The sequence below is a fragment of the Mustela nivalis genome (assembly GCF_964662115.1).
Source record: "Mustela nivalis genome assembly, chromosome: 11".
Taxonomy (NCBI): Eukaryota; Metazoa; Chordata; class Mammalia; order Carnivora; family Mustelidae; genus Mustela; species Mustela nivalis.
In genome coordinates, this window is record NC_139030.1 from 74,975,391 (window position 1) to 74,994,256 (window position 18,866).

General features: G+C 39.6%; 1 protein-coding gene across 3 annotated transcripts in view; it reads right to left on the reverse strand.

The window, feature by feature from the left end:
* The window catches only part of DIS3L2 (DIS3 like 3'-5' exoribonuclease 2), a 359,703-nt gene that overhangs the window by 157,581 nt on the left and 183,256 nt on the right, over positions 1 to 18,866 (reverse strand). For all 3 annotated transcript variants that reach the window (XM_082690641.1, XM_082690643.1, XM_082690642.1), the window contains exon 9: positions 10,192 to 10,365. In XM_082690641.1, coding sequence (XP_082546767.1) covers positions 10,192 to 10,365 — 174 coding nt within the window. The remainder of the gene's footprint in view (positions 1 to 10,191; positions 10,366 to 18,866) is intronic.

The following is an 18,866-nucleotide window of genomic DNA, read 5'->3' on the forward strand; positions in this document are numbered from 1 at the left end:
AAGAAACCAGTAATCTAGTAAGTAAGCTGTTTTCCTAAGTTCTGTGAACTACACTAGCAAATTAATCAAACCTGGGGAGGGGGCCAAGGAATACTCAATTTATAGCCTGTCGGCTAGAGCACAACTAACAACCTGGACTTGTGACTGGCTTCCCAAGTTGGAGGGGGCAATCTTGTGGGACTGAGTCCTTAACCTATGGGATCTGACACTACCTCTAGGTTGATAGCGTCAGGTCTGAGTTCCACTGTAGGACACCCAGCTGGTGTTCAGAACTGCTTAAGGTGTTAAAAACCCACAGGTCTGACATCAGAAGTGAAGTAGTTCTTTACAGGAACCTGCTCAGCTTACTGAAGGCTGATCTTGGGCCAAATTTGGGAAGTTATCAGCCATTACTACTTTGAATACATTTCCAGTCCCATTTGCTCTCTCCTCTCTTTCTGGGACTCCATTGATACAAATGTTTGCTCTATTGTTATTATCGCATAAATCCTTCTTGCTCAAACTAGGTAAATCCTACTGCTCTGTCTTCAAGTTCATTAATTCTAATTCTATCCTATAATCTCTAATCTACTATTGAGTTCTGGATACTTTTTGTTTTATTTATTTTTGGTGATATTCCTTACTTTGATATTTTCCTTCTTTTTAAATTTCTTTGTTGAGATTTTCTATTTTTTTTCATTTCTTTCAAGACAATTCATGATTATTTGTTAAAGCATTTTTGCAGAGGTTGCTTTAAAATCCTAATCAGGTAATTGCGACATCTGACTCATCTTGGTATCAGTATCAACTATATTTTCTCATTCAAATTGTTTTTCCTGGTTCTTGGTATGATGAGTGAATTTTGAATATGCTGTAAACATTTTGGGTATTATATTAGGAGACTCCGGATCCTATATAGTCTTTTGTGGGTCTTTGTTTTTGTTTTTGTAAGCAGTCTTCTACTGAGGTATAGCCCAAGGGCAAGGTGAAGGTGTGTGTTCAGCTTCCTATTGAATCCCAATGCTACCAACCGAGCAAAAATGACACACAGACTCACAGTGCCTTACTGTAGGTAGCAATCCAGGTTTCCCTTCAACCCTGTTGACATCTTCCTGGTGAAAAAGGGGCACCAATTCCCACTTTCTCACCGATTCCAAGTGTGGGTATAAATGAAGCTCCCTGCTAAGCCCCACTGTCACCAGGAAGGGGAAAAGCTAAAAGCTGGTATGTCTTGTGACTACAGTTCAGGGGCAGAAGCTCAACTCCCTGTTGACTCTAGGAGTGGGGAGTGGGTTAGCACCTCCCACTCCTTGGTTTATGGTGGCAGGAGGTACAGGCCTGGTTCACACTGGGTTCCATTCCAGTGACACAGGGGGTGTGCTTTGGTAACTGGCCCTGACTCATCACATCTCTTTGCTGCCAGGTAGGAATGGTGGCTTCTTTTACCTCTGGGACTTGCTGGCCCTACTCTCATGGGACAAGTGGAACACTACCTATTTTTGCTGGGGGACAGAAACTCAACTCCACCCTTAGCTCTGCCTACACTACCCAAGAGGAGAATCAGAACACAATCTGCTTCTACTGGGTGAAGAAGAGAGTCTGCTCCTCACTTGGCCCCACAGACACTATCCCCAAAGGGAAATTGACCCATGCCTCCTTCCACTGAGAAGGGAAAGGCAGAACAGCTCCTTCCTTGGTTCCACCAACACTACCTGAGCCTGGGAATAAGAGCACCAACAGCTTCTGCTATGCAGGGGACAGAAGACTGGCCCTGCACAGATGTAACACCTCCCAAAGCGGAATCAGAGTGTCACCTGCACGTGGCAAGAGGAATCTCTTGGAGATCTTTTTTCCTCTGCCTTTTGTTCATTCCAGGGTGGCACCTTCTACACCCTTTCTGGACTATATGGTTGGCAATGAGGAAAACCAGGGGAATCACTGGCATATTCCTCAAGTCCTGAGACTCCCATGCAATCTGCCTTCTCTTTTCCACCTTTCTGAATCTTCCTATGCTTGTTTGTTATGTTATGTCCATGTTTTTAGGAAGGAGGAGGGCTGGGAAGAATGGGCATACTCTATCTTTGTCACAAATACAAGTGCCTCATTTTATCAGAGCAACTTTAACACTTTATTCTTTAAGATGTTTTCCTACCCAATTTTCACATTACACAGCAACCTCTTTGAAAGCACTGGACTATGTCTCTTCACCATTCACCTTCCCAGGAATACCAACCAAGAAGAAACAGGAATGGATCCCAGCACTTAGAAACATGTTCTATTCAACCAATTAATACATATTTTGCAAACCCCTACACAAAATGTTGACTTCTTCCTTTTTCTCCCTCTTTTTATCTTATACACATGTATTTACATATACAGTTAATTACATACCAGTTACCGAGTTAGATTCGAGAAACAGAAAGACAAGTAAGACCTAATCTTTGTTCTTGAGGGCTTTACCATCCATCAGGATAGAGTCACACACAGGGATGTTTGGCAAGTGCCAGGAAATAGATGTGAACAAACAGGGAAGGGAAAGGAGAGTGTGTTGACTAATTCTTCCAGAGTGAGATGGCAAAGGCAGTTCAGATGGGCCCTGGAGAATAGATAAAGGGCAGGGCATGGGCAAGACACACAGCTATGGGAGAATAAAATTGTCTGGGGAAGATGAGGGGCTGAATCAGGACAGGATACTGCATAGAAGCTAAGAAACTTATTTCCCTCTTTTACTATTATCAATAAAGCTGGTAATTTCATTTTTTCACTTGACCTGGTATGAATATCAAGCTACCCAGCATCTCCTAGTCTTAAGAATGATTTGTCCACACAAATATTTACTTCTCATGGATCTCATTTTCAAATCCTCTCTTCCTTGCCCACTCTCCATTACCTTCAGTGGGAGGCTTGTTTCTTTCCCAAAACTTTCTGCTGGAAGTTGCCTTCTTTTATCTCCAGCCCAGGCATTAAAAAGTGTAGAGATGTGAATGATCAGTAGGACTGGCAGAGTACAGACCTCTGAGAAGCCATTACTCCATGTAAGCACTAGGCTCCATTAATCTTTGTTATTGTCTATGAGTTTCTTGTAATTTCATTAACAGTGATTTGGGATTTACAAGAATGGAATAATATTGCCAGTAAGTTTAAAATGACAAGGACATCTTCCTTGTTTAATGCAGAACAATTTAATCTTGCTCTGTTCCAGGTAAGGAAAGAAGGGATTCCCTTGGCAATGAAGAGGTGAGATTCAAAACACAATCTTTGGATTTTCTGTGTGGCCCACAGGGAGGCACGGTCAGTTTTTCTGTCTGATAAATGTGGCAGATGGTCACCAATGGAATACTACTTCTTTCCAATGCAAGGATGAGAGGACTCTGAATAACTCCAAAGGGACATCTCAAAGAGAGTCATATTCTATTACAGCCAGTACATTTTGAAATATTTAGTTGAACAATTTCAACGTGTAGTCTAAGGAGCACTAGGTCCATGAGATAATCCAAGAGAAGGAGTTCAAAGAAATATTAACCCACTGTTTTCTAAAAATATTTGGCCACAGAACCCTTTTACTCTATGACACTCTATTAAAATCCCAAAGGATACATGACCTACCAACACCTTTTGGAAAATCCTAACCTGATCAAATAATCCATCTTACAAAGGATGAAAGTGCTCTGCCTCTCTCCATCTCCCCAAATTTAATTAATTTGCTCAAGGTCACCCCACTAGTTCCCAGGAGAGCTAGGACTAACTTCTAGTACTCCTTCAATGCTGCCACACTCCTTTACCAGAGGAACCTTTTCTAAATGGGAATTTAATCATACTGGACTTCCTGATAAACAGCAAGATCATTAGTCACTTAATGTTAGTTATATTTGAAAGCTTTCCCAAAAAAGGGTTGACCTGAGAGAGGTTAGTATTATATGTCTCTCCTTTCAAGCAGTTATTTCAAGGTTGGTTTTACCTGGAGTAAAAGAAAATTTCTGTCTGTTTGGAAGAGTTCCATCTTGAAGATATTTCAATATTTCTTGCCACAGCACCCTTTCTGTGCTCGGTATTTTTAGCTCACTGTTTTCTATTTTGGCAGCTGAGAAGCTGCAGTTTGTAATTTTACCTTCAGCTTCATATTTCTTCTTAAAAGTGAATACAATGTCCTGTTTATAATAATAAAATCACTAGTTGGCAGAACGACATTAAATGGAAAAAAATAAAAAGAGAGAGAAAGCAATTGGAAAATTTAGAGCAAGCAATTTTAAGTGCCAAGTTTCACATTTGTAATGGTCCGGTGGAGGTCACTGGGCATCCTTTTTATTGAGAGGATAGTGAAGAAATAGACATCTACAAGTTCTCCTGTGAAAAACTATAGATACCACCTCCACTTCAAGGAAGCTCAGGTTTTACTAAAAAGTGATGTGATCCAAACTTCCACAATATTACTAACTATAGGAAAAATATAAAAATCATTTTAGCATGGTATTTTCCCCCTCCAATATTTAGGTTTTCATTTTCCACTTTAATTGAGCTTTTAAGCTTCGGTTTCCTATTCCAGTTTAGCAACAAAGGAAACAAAATAATAAGAATGAAATTAGAAGTAAGTGGAGCCTGTCTCAGAAACAACCTTGGGGTTTCTTGGGCTTCTGGTGCAACCCCCTACAAGCAGTTTCCTTGGATCCAGTCTCTTCCTGATCCCCAAAGCCCTGCCATATTAGTGCTGCTTGCTCTTTGCTTTTCTTTAACCTCAGATGCCCTGCTGAAGAGAGCTGCAGGTCTAGGCCATGCAAACAGGGATTCTCCAGAGACTAGAGGTGAAGGTCCAGAAAAATGGTGCTCGCGATCAGAAGGGCCAGATCACCCCTAGGAGTTCACACCAGCCTTCCTTCTTGAAAATTGCTAACCAGCCATTTTTCTTTTCAAAATAAACACTATTTCTCTCAACTTCAGTTTGCAAAATATTACCCCAATTCCACTGGACTAAAAAACTGGAATTTTACTGACATAATTGGATTATGAGGTTTAAAGATTGATGGAACTTTTCTGTTCCAAATATAATCGTTCAAATACCAAACCTAAACGGGTATGTAGAAGTCCTTACGTAGCTAGAGCCAGGGGAACGCTGCAGGATGCATGGCAGAGTGGCCGAGCAGCAGGGGTCAAGAAGCTATCAAAAGCATAGGAGTTGTGAGCCCTGGTGTTGAAGGATCTGGGAGTCTTACAGGAATGTATCACCTTTTCTGCAGCCACATCCTATCACTAAATGAAGACTGCTTTAGTCCCTCTAGCTCCCTCTATGCCTGCTCACTTTTCAGATACTGGTTCAAGTACCAATGCCCTTGGCAGTGGCTCATACTGGTATCATATTGGTATCACTGGGCCATACTTTGCTGTAATTTGTCTCCCTGAGAAAGAATAAAGTCCTGAAGAACAAGAACTGGGCCTTTTTTGTCTCTGTATTTCCAGTAACTAACTTAGAATTAGGCATACATTACATATATCCATATAAAAATAATATGTATAAATAGATGTATATAGGAGAGAAGACAGGAAAAGGAAAAAGACATAGAGGGTTTCATTTAGGAGTTTACAGAATATGTATTAATTTATTCATGTTTTTTAGTGGGTGCTCGGACTCATTCCAAATTCCTGTGACATTCCTAGGAAAGTAATGTTGATAAAAACCTCTTTGAAGGCACTGCACCTCTGAGCAGAAGAAATCACATACTACAAACGCATGTACCAAGCAACTCTCCCCTCTGGCACAATCCCATCCAATTATCAAATCTCCACTACCCATGGATGGTATGCAATTAATATTTGTCAGCTGAAAAACTAAATGAATCTATCTTAAGACTGAAGAGAAGGAAAAGGTAACCAGATCAAAAGACTTCAGCATACCACAGACTTCTCTTTATGTTCATCTTTTATTGTAAAAAGTAAGCAGTTAACTGATTACATACATAAATACATAAAAAATTAATCTTGGTGCCCTCATAAGGTATATGGGTCAGGAGTTAAGTGAAGTGTCCAGAAAAAAGCATCAGTGTTCCAGAACAGAAAGCCAATGACACTTGCGTCCTCATTACTTCCTGTGCTTTCAGCCAACTGTGATCAATGGGATTTGCTCATGCCCCATACATGGATTTATGGAAATTACTTAGTTTCAGCTAAACTAATCCTTACAAAACAGGCAAGTGGCTAAAAAAAGATTATTACAAAGATCCACAGACTGAAGATACTACTAAGCTAATAATACTAATTCTACTAATACTATAGTACCAATAGTACTAATACTACTACTAAAATGGCAAAGTTGACATTTCTTCTGCCTCTAATATAAATTCATCACTAGCCACATGTATGATTTCAAAACAATGACTGCCAACCATATGCTACCCAACAGATTCTTAGAAAAAAATAAAAAGACTTAATCTGTTACTTCAAGGTAAAGGCGACATTTTAACAAGAAAAAAAATACTGATTTTTGAACAAAATAAAACAAAAAACCTCAGGTTTTGAAGACAACATTTTTAAAAAGGGCATTTGAAATGTCATAAATTTGGAGACCTAAAACAATCTAAGCCTAAGATTGCACTACTGCAAAACTACTCATATCTATACACTTAAACTTTGTACCTATTTTTTCAAGATGCCAACTGAAGAATAACCAAAGACTATGAACCTATTTTTTTAACTCTAAAAATACAGCACCTTTCAATTAGTTCACAAGAACTGACTGACATCATGAAAGATGAAAATTTATTAGCTGGATTGTATTTCTGAATATAATCAGTGAATAGGACTAAAACATGAGTATTATGATTTAGTAATTTCAATTATCTTCTTCTGAGGTATCTTTTTCAGTTATGATAACCATTAAATCTAAAACTAAGTATCAAAATATACAGAACTTATAATCAGAACTTTGTGTTTCTATATCACAGGTTGTGAAAACAAAAATTAAAAAAAAAACATGAATTTCAATCACACTGCTCTCATCAAAAGTAAAATTATGAATGTGAACAGCTTACTATGCCTTTTTAAAGGAAAGTATCTTCAAAATTTATTTTATTCTCATTTTTCCACTTTTATGTATATTTATAATGTACATAATAAATAAGAAAAGTGGTAAATATGCTTGTGATTATAAAAAAAAAGACATAAATGTTATTGGGAATGCATGTTTCAAAAAACTTTAGAGATTACTACTTTAGGTATTGGGAAACAGTTGAAAGATTTTAAGCTAAAGGAGTAAAAGAAATCAGATTTGAATTTTAGAAACATAATCCTAGCGATAATAGGCAATGAAAACATGTTAGGAGGTTAAAGTGATAAAAAAAAAATCACTGATACTATGCTCATAGCAGTATACTACAGCTCGTCCTATAAGCTCCCTGGATCTGTGGATCCTTGCACAGCACACACAAGCTTATTTTAACAGAGGTCTTCTGCAGAGCAAGGCCTCCTGTTCTGTGGTCTAACTCAGAGGCAACTGGGGCCAAAGAAAAAGGCAACGTGGAGCCACCCGAGTGGAACTGAGAACACGCGGGGCTGGCGGACTGTTGAAATGCCTTATCATTTATCTGTAGGCTAAGAATCAGGCTAAAAAAGATCAATCACATCTCTTTTCTGACAGTCCCATGTATAATTTTTAAAAGATATAAAAGTTATTTTAAAAAATAATTTGGGGGCACCTGGGTGGCTCAGTGGGTTAAGGCCTCTGCTTTCGGCTCAGGTCATGATCCCAGGGTCCTGGGATTGAGCTCCGCGTCGGGCTCTCTGCTCAGTAGGAAGCCTGCTTCCCCTCTCTCTCTGTCTGCCTCTCTGCCTACTTGTGGTCTCTCACTGTCAAATAAATAAATAAAATCTTTAAAAAAAATAATTTGTAAAATAGAGCAATTTATAAAATGAAGTGAAATACTGCCCCTCCCTACCTCCTACTACCCTACCAAGTCCACTCATGATCACAACTGTCGATGTTCGATGTATTTCCTTCCAGACCATTTTCTATGCATATATATTTTTGTATATGCATATATATGTATGCATGGGTATATGCTTTTGGACAGTATTTTTATATTCTTTGGCTTTATTAAAAATAGGCTCATATTCACGCTGTTTTGAAACCTGTTTCTTTTACTTGGCAACAGATGACAACCACCCCTTTAGGACAGTCCACATGGATCTAGTTCCTGTTTGGCAGCTGCAGGGAACGCAACCTGGCTGGTATGACAAGGTTATTTAACCATCCCTTTGCTGGGGTGCCTGGGTGGCTCAGACGATTGAGTGTCCGATGTTTGCTGTAGGCTCAGATCATAATCTCAGGGTCATGGGACTGAGTCCCAAGTTGGGCTCTGCACTCAGCAGGGAGTCTGATTGAGACTCTCCCTCTTCCCCTACCATGCCTGTGTACCCTCTATCTCTCAAATAAATAAATAGATTTTTTTAAAAAAGTCATCCCTTTGTTGAGGGACATGAACAGTGTCACTTTTACAACAGAGCAGCAATGAACATTCTTGTACATCTATCCTTGCACACTTTGAGCAGGATGGGTTTCTTGAAATCAAGTTTTTGGGTGAAAGGGTAGGTACATTTCAAATGTTGATAGTTACTGAGGAATGACTAGACTGACTTCAACTTCAAACAATGAAGTTCAACCATTCATTCTTACTAGGTTTTGTTTTGTTTTTTGTTTTTAAAGATTTTATTTATTTGTCAGAGAGAGAGAGGGAGAGAGAGCGAGCACAGGCAGACAGAATGGCAGGCAGAGACAGAGGGAGAAGCAGGCTCCCTGCTGAGCAAGGAGCCCGATGTGGGACTCGATCCCAGGACACTGGGATCATGACCTGAGCTGAAGGCAGCTGCTTAACCAACTGAGCCACCTAGGTGTCCCTAGATTTTTTTTTTAAATAGATTCCAAGGTTTAGGGAAAGACCTCAGAAAACAAGCCCTTCAATTTGTATATGAGAAAATGATGGTTCAGATAGAGTGGTTTGGGCCCAAGACCCCAAAGCCCCTGATGAGATCACGGACCAGCAGGAGTTCCATGAGTGGTGGTTACTACTGAAAGCCAGGACAGCAACTTGAGTTAAGTGACTGCAAATATAAACGTGTGGTCCACCAGAGCTACTAACAAGAAGGAAAGGGGACTGTCATCTCCTTTTCCTTGCCTACCCTTGGTAAGAAAAGAAAAAAAGCATTTGTATCTTAAAGGAAAAAGATAGAATAGCAAGAGGGAGCAGAGAAGGAGGATTCTTGAACTAGATGGAGTAAGGGGCACCAAGAGCGAAGGAATCATAAGTTCAGCTGCATGAAGTGAGCAAGTGTGGTGGAAAAGACTCTGACATGGGATGACCTTAGCGGAAAACCTTCCACAGCCTCAGTGGGTTGTATGAAAAGTTTCTTGGTTCTAAATATCTCCATGTGGCATCCAAAATGAATGCCAGTACTGAAACCAAATTCTGAAGAGAAATATCAGAAAAGAACTAACATCCCACAATGAAGAAACATCTTCAAAGAAGATGTTGTTATAAAAATACCACAAAAGTACTTTCCAACAAATTCCAGACCTAAAAGTAAAGCTTTAAAATGAAGCTCCAAGCACAGAAGCTTTGAACCCTTTGCTCTGTGCCTGAAGAGGCCCATTTAAAGAAAGGTACTTCTGACCAGATAACATTGTTGTTATTCCATCAGACCTAAGGGGACATAACAATGAGAAAAAGAGACAGCAACTGTACCTTCTGAAATTAGAATGGTCAAGAACAAATGGGAGCAGGCTTTTTCTATAAAGGGCCACAAGGCCCTTCCCAAACCATATGGTCTCTGTTGCAGTTATTCAACCCTAATGCTGCAGTGCACAAAGACAACCACAAACAAAATATAACCAAATAAGCATGGCTGTGTTCCAATACAATTTAATGGATACTGAAATTTGAATTTCATATAATTTTCATGAAAGATTATTTTGTTTTGATTTTTTTTCAGTCATTTAAAAAATATAAAAACCATGCTTAGCTCATAGGCTATCCATAAATAGGCAGTGGGCTGGATTTAGCATGTGGGCCATACTTTGCCCACCTCTGGTACAGAGCACTTAAGTCTCAACTGAACTGAATTTGAAAGTTGGTAGAAAGATGGAAACATCTGAGGTCCATCCCTAAGAAAGTGAAGTTAGAAGACAGAAAGGTGGAAACATGTTGTTCTTAAAGAGTTTCAGACATTTACCTTAAATCTCTTCTCTTGCTGAATTCCTCTGGTGGGATTGTCCAGGGCAGGCCTTGAGGGAGACACTCTAGAACTTCGGAAGAGAAATCAGAGAAATCCACACCATACTCTGTTAGTATTCCTTCTGTTTCAGGCTCAATTTCACCAGCCTGACCAAGGCTTTTAGCCAGCTGCCTGTGAACAGGACAGAGAGGAACAAGTATGTCAGTGAATAAATAAGACCATAGGCATCCGTTTCCTCTCTAAAAGTGAGGGTAGTAAGCAAATCTTCGAAACCTCCTGTCCTTCCCCCAGCAAGAACACCATCACCCGTGAATGGGGGCTGAGGGGTAAGCAGGACTCACAAAACTGAGGGTTGCTGGGGGGAGGGGGTTTAGGAGAAGGGGGTGGGATTATGGACATTGGGGAGGGTATGTGCTTTGGTGAGTGCTGTGAAGTGTGTAAACCTGGTGATTCACAGACCTGTACCCCTGGGGATAAAAATATATGTTTATAAAAAATAAAAAATTATATATAAAAAAAAAAAGAAGAGACAATGATACTCTTATCCTGTTAGATCCCTAACTACAGTATAATTTTAACTTTCTTCAGGAATTCTGATGTGGGGAGTTGGGCCAGATGGCCTTTCTTGGGCTTCCTGCAATTGTTTTTCTTGAAAAAGTCAAATTGAGGGGCACCTGGGCGGCTCAGTGGGCTAATGCCTCTGCCTTCGGCTCAGGACATGATCTCAGGGTCCTGGGATCAAGCCCCGCATCAGGCTCTCTGCTCAGCGGGGAGCCTGCCCCCCACCGCCCCCACCTGCCTCTCTGCCTGCTTGTGATCTCTGTCTGCCAAATAAATGAATAAAATCTTAAAAAAAAAGTCAAATTGATATTATTAAAAGCTTTTGTCAATCCCTTCTCTTACAGACACCTTTAGAGATAATTCTTAAATCATTAGTTTCACAGTGCCTATACCTTTTTTAAAAAAAAGATTTTATTTATTTATTTAATAGAGAGAGAGATCACAAGTAGGCAGAGAGGAAGGCAGAAAGAGAGGGGGGAAGCTGGCTCCCCACTGAGCAGAGAGCCCAATGTGGCGCTTGATCCCAGGACCCCCAGATCACCACCTGAGCAGAAGGCAGAGGCTTAACCCACTGAGCCACCCAGGCGTCCCACAGCACCTATATCTCAAGTCACACTCACTAGATTAGATCAGACACATATTTTTTTCACAATTCTAATTTTTACCTTAATATTTTAAACTATTTTATCTGAACACACTACTAATATATTTTCACTGTAAGAAGTTAGAAAATACAGAAATGCATCATGAAGAAAATTAAAAATAATAGCAATCTGCTCACTTGGCAAACTGCCATTCACATTTTGGGGTGTTGGCCCATTAAAAGTAATTTGCTCCATTAGAAGTAAATGACTGTATATTTTTTCCTGTTTTGTTGAAGATTATTTGACCGTAGAGTTGAGGGTCCATATCTGGGCTCTCTACTCCGTTCCACTGGTCTATGTGTCTGTTTTTATGCCAGTACCATGCTGTCTTGGTGATCACAGCTTTGTAGTAAAGCTTGAAATCAGATAACGTGATGCCCCCAGTTTTATTTTTGTTTTCAACATTTCTATAAAGATTCAGGGTCTCTTCTGATTCCATACAAATTTTAGGATTATTTGCTCCAGCTCTTTGAAAAATACCAGTGGTATTTTGATCGGAATGGCATTAAAAGTATAGATAGCTCTAGGCAGTATAGACATTTTAACAATGTTTATTCTTCCGATCCAAGAGCATGGAATGGTCTTCCATCTTTTTGTGTCTTCAATTTCTTTCATGAGTGTTCTGTAGTTCCTCGAGTATAGTTCCTTTACCTCTTTGGTTTATTCCCAGGTATCTTATGGTTCTTGGTGCTATAGTAAATGGAATTGATTCTCTAATTTCCCTTTCTGTATTTTCATCATTAGTGTATAAGAAAGCCACTGATTTCTGTACATTGATTTTGTATCCTGCCACGTTGCTGAATTACTGTACGAGTTCTAGTAGTTTGGGAGTGGAGTCTTTTGGGTTTTCCATATAAAGAATCATGTCATCTGTGAAGAGAGAGAGTTTGACTTCTTCATTGCCAATTTGGATACCTTTTATTTCTCTTTGTTGTCTGATTGCTATTGCTAGGACTTCTAATACTATGTTGAACAAGAGTGGTGAGAGTGGGCATCCCTGTCATCATGTTCCTGATCTCAGCGGGAAGGCTGCAAGCTTTTTTCCTATTGAGGAAGATATTTGCTGTGGGTCTTTCATAGATAGATTTTGTGAAGTTCAGGAATGTTCCCTCTATCCCTATACTTTGAAGCGTTTTAATCAGGAATGGATGCTGGATTTTGTTAAATATACAGTGGAAAAAAGACAGTCTCTTCAATAAATGGTGCTGGGAAAACTGGACAGCTATATGTAGAAGAATGAAACTCAACCATTCCCTTACACCGTACACAAAGATAAACTCAAAATGGATAAAAGACCTCAATGTGAGACAGGAATCCATCAGAATCCTAGAGGAGAACATAGGCAGTAACCTCTTCGATATCAGCCACAGCAAATTCTTTCAAGATATGTCTCCAAAGGCAAAGGAAACAAAAGCGAAAATGAATTTTGGGGATCTCATCAAGATCAAAAGCTTCTGCACAGCAAAGGAAACAGTCAACAAAACAAAGAGGCAACCCACGGAATGGGAGAAGATATTTGCAAATGACAGTACAGACAAAAGGTTGATATTCAGGATCTATAAAGAACTCCTCAAACGCAACACACACAAAACAAAATGAAGACATACAAATGGCTATCAGACACATGAAAAAATGTTCATCATCACTAGTCATCAGGGAGATTCAAATTAAAACCACATTGAGATACCACCTTACACCAGTTAGAATGGCCAAAATTAGCAAGACAGGAAACAACATGTGTTGGTGAAGATGTGGAGAAAGGGGAACCCTCTTACACTGTTGGTGGGAATGCAAGTTGGTACGCCCACTTTAGAGAACAGTGTGGAGATTCCTTAAGAAATTAAAAATAGAGCTTCCCTATGACCCTGTCATTGCACTACTGGGTATTTACCCCAAAGATACAGATGTAGTGAAAAGAAGGGCCATGTGTACCCCAATGTTTATAGCAACAATGGCCACGGTCGCCAAACTGTGGAAAGAACCAAGATGCCCTTCAACGGATGAATGGATAAGGAAGATGTGGTCTATATACACTATGGAGTATTATGCCTCCATCAGAAAGGATGAATACTCAACTTTTGTATCAACATGGATGGGACTGGAAGAGATTATGCTGAGTGAAATAAGTCAAGCAGAGAAAGTCAATTATCATATGGTTTCACTTATTTGTGGAACATAACAAATAGCATGGAGGACAAGGGGAGATGGAGAGGAGAAGGGAGTTGAGGGAAATTGGAAGGGGAGGTGAGCCATGAGAGACTATGGACTCTAAAAAACAATCTGAGGGTTTTGAAGGGGTGGGAGGCTGGGGGAACCAGGTGGTGGGTCTTAGGGAGGGCACGGATTGCATGGAGCACTGGGTGCGGTGCAAAAACAATGAATACTGTTACACTGAAAAGGAATAAATTTTTTTTTAAAAAAGTAGTAAATGACTGCATTTAACAGAATAGCTCTGATGCTCTGAGTAGGGTTCCACCTTTTAGAAGGCAATTATACCTCTTCATCTATGGGTCATCTATAAATATACCAAAATTGATCGTGCTCAATTCTAGTTAAGTCCTGGCATGCCACATTCAGGCCATAAGTCAAAGTTCTGTGTAGAATACAGATATGACATTCTTCCGGAAAGGGGTTTAGCTCAGGCATTTGGGTTTTCTCTGGAGCCATTTGATTACTCTGAAGAAGACTGTGTTTCCTACGTAAGGGTAGATGCCTGGCTGCCAGAGTTCTTAGGTGCACCATGGTAGAGGGAGACTGGGGATGCGGTTGCCTCATGGGCAGACTTCTAACAAATTCCCATCTTCAGACTTGCTACTGGAACAAGGTAGTGGTGGCAACAGGGCTGGCCCCACCTCTCATATGCCAGCCATGAGAAACCAGCCCAGAGTGGACACATACATCTGCCTACCCATAAGTTCTGTAGCCTCTGGGGTGCCTGTGGGCTCCTCACATACAACATGGGCTCAGACTGAGTGTCATTTTCCCAGAAGGCATATCAAAAAGCCAAAAGCAACAAAAATATGTGGGGAAAAAATACAGAAAGCTACCAGGAAGATCCATACATATTTGGAAATTAAACTAACAGGAGGCTAAATGAGAAATAAAAAGAGAATCAGAAATATTTCAAACTGAATAAAACACAATATATAAATATTTGTGAGAAGCAGCTAAAGCATTGCTTTGAGGGAAATTCTGCTCTAAATAAATGTAATGCTCATATTAGAAAAGAAGAAATGTCTCAAACTAGTGATTAAAGTGATCTTAAAAAAATGAAAAAAGAAGAGCAAATTAGATTTCAGGTAAGCAGAAGGAAGAAAATAATAAATAAGAATTAAGGGACAGAAAATGAATAGCCATAAAGAAAACCAATAAAATCAAAAGCTGATTCTTTGAAAAAAGAATAAAATAGAAAAGTTTCTAGTGAAGCTAATCAAGAAAAACAAGGAAAGACCCAAATTACCAATATCAGGAACAAGACAGGACACATCATTATAGATCCTACAAGCATTAAAAGGATAATAAAGGAATTATAAATGACTTTAAGGCAATACATTCAATATCTGGGATCAAATGGATAAACTTCCTGAAAGACAAACTGTCTAAGATTATTCAAGCTGAAACTAATACGTGAATATTCTGTTTAAAACACTGAATTCACAGTATAAAAACCTTCTCACAAAGAAAACTCCAGGCCCTGATAGCTTCACTGGTAAATGCCACAAAGTATTTAAGAAAATAATTAATACCAATTATACAAACTCTTTCAGAATAGAGAAGAGGATGGAACACTTTCCAACTAGGCTCATGAAGTCACCATTACCTTGAAACCAAAATCAGAGAAAGGATGCATGAGATCAATATCCCTCATGAACACATTCTTAAAATACTTATGTAAGATTAACACACAGAATTCACCCTTGAACAATATGGGGTTGAACTGTGTGGGTCCACTTATATGCAGATTTTAAAAAATAAATACAGTACAGTAATATAAATGTATTTTCCTTTCCTTATGATTTATTTAATAACATTTTCTTTTCTCTAGCTTATTTTATTGAAGGAATAGAGTCTATAATACATATAACATACAAAGTACATGTTAACTGACTGTTCATGTCATTGGTAAGGCTTCCAATCAACAGGAGACTATTACTAGGCAAATTCTGAGGCAATTAAAAGTTAAACAGATTTTCAACTGTGTAAGAGGTCAGTGCATTGTTCAAGGGTCAAATGTATATATATATTGAAAAAAGATAATACACCATGACCAAGTAAAGATTTAAAGATTGGTCCAGCATTCAAAAATCAATCAATATAATTCATCATATTAGCAAACAATGAGAAAAACATGTAATCATTTTGACAGATGCAGAAAAGCATTGGACAAAATTCAACATCCATTCATAATCAAAACTCTCAACAAAAGAGTAATGAATAGGAACAACCTCAATTTGATTAGTGGCGCCCAGGAAAACCCTAGTGCTAATACCACAACTTAAAGGTAAAGACCTAAATGCTTTCCTCCAGACCAGGGAGAAGACAAGGGTGTTAACTCTCACCAATACTATTAAACATGGGGTTGGAGGTCCTAGTAAGTATCATAAAGCAAGAAAAAGAAAGAAAAGCCATACATATTGAAAAGAAGACTTCTACATTGCATGTAAGTGGGCCAAAGGACTACAATTTTCATTGCAGAAGTGACCACCCTCCTACATAATGCCAGGCATTTATAGAACACCCCTCTCACTCTATGAAAACCAATAGCCGGCACCCTGTGTATGACTTAGACTCTGCCTCAACTCATGACTTTGAATGTGGAGAGAATGACAAAAAGACAAGAGGCGCTCAGGATTCATTCATGGTAGCTAGAGTGGTTTGTAGTGATAGCAGTGGTGGAAACAATGTCCAGTGGCAAATGTTGATCTGTAAGAGCAATGGTAGAAGCCATTGGCATTGTGGCCAAACTAATTCTGATGAAAGATGATGGTTGGGTTTCTTGTCCTTGCTTCTCCAGATTTGCCTTGGTTCCTATCTACATTGTTTTTTAAACATCCAAGACTCTTACTGTTTCTGTGAGCCCTTCAATATCCTTCTGATAAACTCCTTTTGCAACCAGAGTTAGTTTCTCTTATTTGCAATCAAGAAGCTAGACAGGGAGCTCTTGGCTGGCTCAGCTGGTAGGGAAGCAACTGTTGATTTCAGAGTTGTGAGTTTAAGCCCCACATTGAGTGGAGAGCTTACGTTCTAAAAAAAAAAAGGTGCACCTGGGTGGCTCAGTTGGTTAAGCACCTGCCTTCGGCTCAGGTCATGATCCTGGAGTCCCAGGATCAAGTCCCATGTTGGGCTCCCTGCTCAGCAGGGAGTCTGCTTCTCCTTCTGCCTCTGCCTGCAGCTCTGCCTAGTTATGTGCTCATGCTCTCTCTATCAAATAAATAATAAATAAAATCTTAAAAAAAAGTCCAGACAGGGGCACCTGGGTGGCTCGGTGGGTTAAGCCTCTGCCTTCGGCTCAGGTCATGATCCCAGGGTCCTGGGATCGAGCCCCACATCGGGCTCTCTGCGCTGCGGGGAGCCTGCTTCCTCCTCTCTCTCTGCCTGCCTCTCTGCCTACTTGTGATCTCTGTCAGATAAATAAAGAAAAAATCTTTAAAAAAAAAAAAAAGTCCAGACAGTTCAAAGACTCAAGCCTCATTATTTTTTAAAATGATAATTTTTGAAACGACTATATTATTACCTGTGCACACTAGAATGAAGTTTTTCCATTGAAGATTTAAGAAACCTGTTGTTACTGCCTCCGAGATCTGAAGGACATTTTGGAAATAAATGGAACCTGAGTTATTTCCAACCCATCTATTATTTTCATAGCTTCCCAAGGTTCTGTTTCCTACATTCATCTTCTAATACCTATGTCTTTAACTCTCTGCGTTCTTCGTTCAAAGCACAAGAAACTAACTGGTTGAAAAAGGAATTTACTGAAAAGATATTAAACAGCTCACAGAAAGAGAGACGTCTAGAGAACCTGAAAGAGGGATGGAAAAAAAGAATTATATGCTCAGTCTCTAAATTCCTGATTCCAGGCTAAGCTGAAAACTCAGGGACTTCCTAAATGCATCACACACATATTTTGAATCTCTTGCAGCTGCCAGGATAAGCTGAGGGGTGGGGAGGAGTTTAAAGGGCAATAAATCATCACATCATTGAATTCAGGATCTCACTAAATCTCTGATGTGAAAAGTGGAGGTACTAATCAGAAAGAATAAGACTCAGAGAACCAGACTCTTTCTTTCTCTCTTCACTCTTTCTCTCTCTCTCTCTACTATATAGGAGGATGCAGAAAGGTCTGAGGACCTTGAATGCCTAGTTCCAACTGACTTTCCACTGTCATGAATCCTAAATGGACTATGATAGGGTTATATCCATTCTACGGTGGTCTCTGAAAAAAAGAAACTTCCACCCTGAGAGCAGAACTTCAAGCAATATATCCATGGTCTACTTTAGCTGAAGAAACATGGCCTGATGGGCAGTTGCTATAAGTTTAGCCAGACAGATAGGGACCTGAAAGAAGAAAGATTGGAGTACTGGTGACAAGGACATCTGGGAAGAGACATGTGCATGAAATGGGTCTACTGAAATGAGCCCAGAGGATGACTCCTTGTGCTCAGCAAAGGACTTCCACGGTGGAGGTAGGATGATCTGTCGAGCATGTCAACCAACCTCCCTCCCCAACCACCACTGTGCTTGCTCACTGGTACTATGAACAAAGTACAAAGTAGCAGGAACTTAGCTCCATGGCATGAACTTCCTCTCACTAATAATGACCTGATGACCACACCTGCAGGATGCCAGCTTGCTGGCAGCAGCTACCAGCTCTGAGCCAGCTCTGACTCAGAACCAGTCAGCACCAACTTGATAGCAGACTGAACTTGCTGAGCCCATCTATGATGCAGAGGGCAATCATTTCTCTCCATTAAAAGAAACATTAACTCTGGGTTGGGGTTTGCTACCTTCATTTGCACCACCCACCTTGCTTACAGAAACACAGTCCATAGATGTACCAAATTATCTTTTAAGCTATTATGTTATATTCTCAACACCATAATTGAGGATTTCATCTTATAGAAGTAGCAAAGCCCACTGAATTCTCTGATTAGAGTGATGTAATATTGTACCAATGAACTAAATTGGGAGGCAACACATTTTAAGGTTGGAGGGCTATCCTTTAGGATACAAAGTTGCTCTTAATATCCTAAAGCTGAGCATGTGGTCTGGGAACCAAGAGCACAAGGGAGGAGTTGGGCCTTTCAGTATCATATTTAAGACCCACTTAGAATAATACTCACCACTACAACTGAGAGATTTTAATATCTCTGGAGATATAGTCATGATTCTTCTGAATTTGAAGCTAAGACTCCAAGAATCCCAACTAATATAACAAGGCACAATGTATACTGCCCATTTCCTAAAAAA